This window comes from Aethalodelphis obliquidens, unplaced genomic scaffold (assembly GCF_003676395.1).
Source record: "Aethalodelphis obliquidens isolate GAN/ISIS:26980383/991018 unplaced genomic scaffold, ASM367639v1 scaffold7, whole genome shotgun sequence".
Taxonomy (NCBI): domain Eukaryota; kingdom Metazoa; phylum Chordata; class Mammalia; order Artiodactyla; family Delphinidae; genus Aethalodelphis; species Aethalodelphis obliquidens.
Genome location: NW_020837951.1, coordinates 3,787,800 through 3,793,849, shown reverse-complemented (window position 1 = coordinate 3,793,849; position 6,050 = coordinate 3,787,800). Strand labels below are relative to the sequence as shown.

Genomic DNA, 6,050 nt, shown 5'->3' with positions numbered 1-6,050 from the left:
GGAGGTGCTGGGGCTCTGCCCCCGGGGGGTGAGGCCGCTATGTCCTTATAAGAATCTCTGCCCCTTTAGATGAGCTCCCTGAACCTTGTAGGATTTCTGGAACCTTCTGGATTTCACGTGCAAACCACTGGCAGGGGCTTCCCAGGAATGCTGCTGACACCCAGCAGAGATGTCCGACACACGCCCAGGGTTCTGAGAAGGGAAATCTGCATCGCCTCGATGGTCCCACAAGGCGGAGAGGCAGCCGTGTCTCCTCCTCCCAGAAAATCCTGTCAACGGGCTGAAAGCGTTCGGGGCCATGCCTCGCTGCTCATGAGGATTCGGGAGGAACCTTCTGATCCAGGGCAGTGCTGGGAGGATGTGCTGCCTCCACCCCGCCTCTCTCTTGCCTGGAAAGGAGAACCACTCATCCGACGGGCCTTGTCCCTCCAGCTGGCAGGCCCTCGCCCCTGGTGTAGAGGGATTCCCTTCCCACTTAAGCCCCTACTCGGGGCTCTTCCTGGGGAGCCTGGGCTGTTCTCCCCATCCTCACTGTCGGGGTGTGGCCGTTTATTGTAAGGTGTCACCCTTGCATCCCAACTGGCTTGTCCCCAGGCCTGGACTTGGGGGGCGGGGGTCATGTTAGGAAGCCCAGCTGTGCCCTCAGATCCCGGCCACATTCTCCATCCGATGCTCCCAGCAGACCCTGGGTCTGTCTCCTACTGGGTTCAGAACTCAGGTGTGATGTGGTTGATTCCCACCCCCAGATCTGCACCTGCACCTGAGACCCCAATGCCAGATGCCAGCGATGCTGGCTTCCAGAAGCTGTCAGCCGCTGTCATGAGAGGTGGCCACGCAGAGCTTCCGGGTTCAGTCTGACCTCGTTTTCAGACCCGACTTCAGTGGAGAATCATTTAAATTTTGGTCCTGTTTCCGCTGGTGGTGATGCGGGCGGCCAGACCCGGGTGGTTCCCGAGCTCGTCCTACCAGCCGAGCACTTTGGTTCTCCCGGCAGCGTTTCCACAGCCCACTAATGAGCCCCTGTTAGTGGTGATGAATGTAAATGCATTCTTTGTTATCCCTGTGAGATCGGGATTAGTGAAATGACAGAATTTATTGCTTCTGTTAGGAAGATATGATATTGGTGGTTGTTGTGTCTTTCATTCTGTAGGAAGTGCAAAAGTATAGAGCTACATTGTCTAAGTAAAGAGAAGGTCGCAGAGGGAAAAATTTAGCACAAAGCGTTGAAGATCGAAGCTACCAGGGTCTCGCTCACTTTATAGGAAATTGGGAATTTTGCACCGTCTCCTAGGTATACACCAAAAAAGAGAGAAAAAAACAAAACAAACCCCCTAAACATCTCTGCCTCTTGCCCACCAGTGAAAAGGCTCCTTGGGTTTATTTTCAGGGGCCAGAGAGAGAGAGAGATTGGAAGATGCTGTACTACTGACTTTGAAGACGGAGAAAGGGGCCTCTAGAAGCTGGAAAAAGCAAAGGAAACAGATTCTCCCCAAGGGATTCCTCAGGAAGGAGTGCAGTCCTGCCAACACGTGATTTTAGGACTCCTGACCTCCAGGACTGTAAGGTAATAAATCTGTGTTGTTTTAAACCACTAAGTTTGTTTCAGCCACGATAGAAAACAAATAACCTGGCGATACCCAGAGATGGCAAAGCCGTGGAGGACTCGAGCGTTCCGGGCACGGCTGGGAGGGGGATGCCTTACTTCGGTGTCACGAGTCATACCCGCTCATGGGTCCCAGGCATCAGTTCATCCTAAGATGCTTAGGGGTGTCTGCAAACCTGTGCCGGTACCAGAGGACGCGTCACAGTATTGCTGAAGGAGTGCAGATTTGGAAACCACCTGAATATTCACTTTCCGTAACTTTTTGTGTTGAAAAAAAATTCAAAAGTACGGGAAAGTTGCCAGAAGAGTCAAGGAACTTCTGCCTCCCCTTGTCAGAGATTTACCCACTGTCAACAGTGCCTCATCTGCTTGGTCATCGTCTCTCTATCTGAACCACAAAATGCTTTCTCGTGGAGAAGTGAACAGATTACCCTCCAGTCTGTGCAATGGAATACTACGCAGCAACGTTTACAAGGACATAAATCTGTTAACTTGTTATCCTATTCACTCATTTATGCAACAAATGTTCTTTGGGGTGCTCATCACCTCCCCACCCCCCTGCCCCGGTAAAGGGGAAGCTGGCCTCGCTGGAGGGCAAGTGTGCTTGAGGGGGCGCCAGGCCCCCGTCCCTGCTTGCTGCTCCCACCCCTGGGCGCGCACACCTCAGCCTGTCCTCACGGCAACCCTGCAACCCGGGGTTTCTGTCTCCATCTTGCCACTGGGAGGCCTGGGCTACGTGGCCGGGGTGGAGGGCAGCGAGATCTGAACCGGACAGGGAAGCACCAAAGCTGGCACTGGTTTTCACTGGCGCCCAGGGCTCCTGTTCACACATCATCCTATTCACCACCCTGGTGACTCAGGAGTGAACAGACTCGCCTGCCGAGATCATCATGTCTCACCACGCAGATCACTGTGCCTGAGGGATCCCATGCTGCCTCACCTGAACTTCACCCTGGAGACCAGAACACCTCAAGGAAGGCCTTGGGAGGGCCAGGGCGGGACATCCTTCCTGGGGTCTCTTTGGGCTGAGGTCAGGAGCAAGCGGCCTGTCCCACGCCTCCCAGTCACAGCTTACTCCATCCGGAAAACGGAAGGAGAAGGGGAGGGCATCCTCACAACACGCGCACTGCCCATCACGACGGCCCCTCCTCTCTGGGTCGGTTTTCTTCACAGCAAGTACCTGTCCATATCAGACGTGATAACGAGCCTGTACTGATTGCACAGAGGAGCCACAGCCCTTTACATAAGAGTGCAAGAGGTGAGTGTGGGGAACGCACTGCCCGGGGATGAGCCCAGACGTGAACTGGCTCTGAGGTCCTCAGTACCTCGGTCCCTGCTCTGTGCCTCCTTTGTGGACTCAGGAGACTGGAGAGAGTGGTCTCAGTGGTGCCCTTCCTGGGGGTCAGATCTGGGGGATGCTTTCAGAGCATAGGTCACAGAGGGGTCTGGAAAGATGATCTGGTCCAGCCTCCCCTGAGGACCAATGGCTGGTCAGTCCTCCCTATCTGCAAAGCTCTCTGAACCTTCTAGCTTCTGACTGCTGATTAAATTGGAATCTTGCCCGATGGTATTTTTCTGTACACCAGTTAATGAGGTGGGTGGCACTATGGCCTCTCCCGGCTCCCAGGTTTTTTTATGTTTTGTTTTATAAATTTATTTTATTTATTTATTTTTGGCTGCGTTGGGTCTTTGTTGCTGCATGCGGACTTTCTCTAGTGGCGGCAGCTGGGGGCTACTCTTCGTTGTGGAGCACGGGCTCTAGGCACACGGGCTCAGTAGTTGTGGCTCGCGGGCTCTAGAGCGCAGGCTCAGTAGTTGTGGCACACAGGCTTAGTCGCTCAGTGGTATGTGGGATCTTCCCGGACCAGGGCTTGAACCCGTGTCCCCTTAGTTGGCAGGTGGATTCTTAACCACTGCGCCACCAGGGAAGTCCCCCCTGCTCCCAGTTTTAAGCGTTATCAGTTATGGAAAGCAAGCATTCTTGAGAAACAGGAACATTCCACACCACCAGTGAAATGCATCATGTCCACAGACCCCTCCCCCTCACTTGGAAGCCAAAGGGACCAACCAGGGAACAAAACCAGAGCCTTTGCCTGCCGGAAAGCCCAATTTCCATTCCCTGGTTCTTTTCCCCAGTTTGGGCCCCCGCGTGCCCAGCAAGCCTCACACAGAGGACTCTCTCTTCAGAGCCTAGAAGGTCGTGGCAGTCACGGCAAGTGTGGCCTACCTGCGGTCTCCTTTTCGAAAAAGGGCTGGATCATCTCGCCGTACTTGGACTTGTCTGCCATGGCCTCTTTGAGCAGTTGCCCACAGCAGACTAGAGGAGAGAGGAACAGAAAGACGCCCGTTAAATTTTAAATAGAAGGAAGAATGAGAAAAAAAAGAACCCCTCCCAGTGCTGCCTGCTGCGGGGAAAAAAAAAAAGGTCACTGAAAAAAAATATAAAAGTGTTTTTCTGAGTGTGGGTGTGTGTCCAAGTGAAAGTAAGTATCAAAAAGGAATAAAAAAAGAAGCCAAGGAGGAAGATGCGGAATGAAAAAGAATGCATTTGGCAAAGAACATATTAAAAATGGACGGTGTGGAGAAGACATAACAAGGAATGTCACCACCAGAGAAGGCCCCGTAGGGCCTCGGCGACACCCAGGATTGCTGGCCCCAGCCCCGGAGGGTGTTGAGAGTGAACGTTCTGGCGGAGAACCGCGTGGACCTGCGTGACATCTATGTTCACGCTGTTATCACGCAGGGGAGGGTGGGGACGCTTCTTGTTTCCATAGCCCCCTGGGATGACGGCTCCACAGACATCATCAGCTTCTATCACAAAGGGACACACAGGTGCCTTCCTGTCACAAGCACCACTGTGTCTCTAGACCCCAGCCGGGGCCAACACACAGGGCGTGTCAGTTAACTAGTGTGGAAGGAATTAACACAGCTGCCCTCTCCTTGGCGATGAAAACCGTAACAGCCAAAGCCAGAAGGGTCCAGCCATGTTTTCACGAGTTAGTAATTGCACAGGCTTACTTTTCTTAACTTTAAAGCTAAGGACTTTACTTCCTGCCTTAAAGAAACCGAAACCAATCCTAAAATTAACTGCGTAAAGGGAATGTTTAAGACAATGACCACCACCAAAGACGTATTCTTCCGTAATGACATGTTAATTCACTGTGTGATGGCGGTGATCGTATCCAGCGTGGCTGGCAGCTTCGCTCACTAAGGGAAATGTAAGGACTAATAAAGGCTGTCAGCTACTGAGACCTCTAGTTACGCCAAGCACTATGCTGGGCTTGCTTTGTATTGTCCAGTCCTCACAACAAACTGTTGCTTTGTAGATAAGGAAACTGAGAACTGAAGATGCTGTACATACTGTTCTAGGTCACGGAGCCAGTAAGTGGCGGAGCTGGGATTCACACCCAGGTGCGTGTGACATCAAACCTAGGCTTAGCTTCCAGTTCAGGACAGGAGGGAGGTGCAGGTATCATATTCACCTTCTGTCATACAAAGCCATAAAACTTAACAAAATATAAGAGGCAACTCTTTTCGGGCACTGGACAAGACAGGCACGGGCTGTGATCCTTGAGAGACGGGACACACACAAAGTGAGACCCTCACTCGCCCTGGATTTCGACCTATGGGCACTTTCCAAACCATGGCTCGGGAGGAGCGGAACCCAAACACAGCAGCAGGAAACAAGGATTGGAGTTTGGGGCCCTGAGGCAGCTGGACCATGTGGGACAGAATAATGGAGGGGGGGTGGGGCAGGAGGGGTTCCGGAACCTGCCTGAGGGTTTACTTGAGTCACTAGTCAATGCAAAACTGCACGTGTGCAGGGGAGACGCCACAGGGCCTGGGAGACAAAAGCTATGGGGAAGCTGGGAACTGAGTGGCATCTGCCAGCCAGAGTGAGAGATCTCGCTCAACACCCCAGACATGCAGCTGAGACGCCAGGAAGGCCACGCTTCAGGTGTAGGGATACACGAGCCCTAGGGGAATCCCACCCTAATCCCATAGTAACAAAGACTAAAAATAAGCCTCAGTGGGGTCAGGTTGGTCCTCCAGTTACTTAACCGCCTGTTAGAACTCAATTCTTTTTCATGCGATATTCTCAAAGCAGGACCACACAATCCAGACTCTCAGGAATGTGAGAACCATAGTGTCCAGCATATAATAAAAAACTACTGGAGAGGAAAACACCACCAGGAAAGTGTGACCCCTACAAGGAGAGAAAACGGGCCATAGAATCAGATCCAGAGATCACACAGGTATCAGAATCTGCACATAAGAACTATAAAATGTCTATTACGAAAATGTTTAAACTTTAAAAGATGATTAAAATGAATGAAAAGATGGGGAATCTCAGCAGAGAAATGGAAACTATAAAAAAGAACCAGATGGAATTTCCAGAACTGGAAAATACAATATCTTAAATGGAAAACATCACTGGATGGGCTGC

At 51.8% G+C, this 6,050-nt stretch overlaps 1 protein-coding gene across 4 annotated transcripts in view; it reads right to left on the bottom strand.

Moving 5' to 3' along the window:
• The window catches only part of AK8 (adenylate kinase 8), a 128,387-nt gene that overhangs the window by 70,600 nt on the left and 51,737 nt on the right, over positions 1-6,050 (bottom strand). For all 4 annotated transcript variants that reach the window (XM_027104437.1, XM_027104439.1, XM_027104440.1 and 1 more), the window contains one exon: positions 3,831-3,920. In XM_027104437.1, coding sequence (XP_026960238.1) covers positions 3,831-3,920 — 90 coding nt within the window. The remainder of the gene's footprint in view (positions 1-3,830; positions 3,921-6,050) is intronic.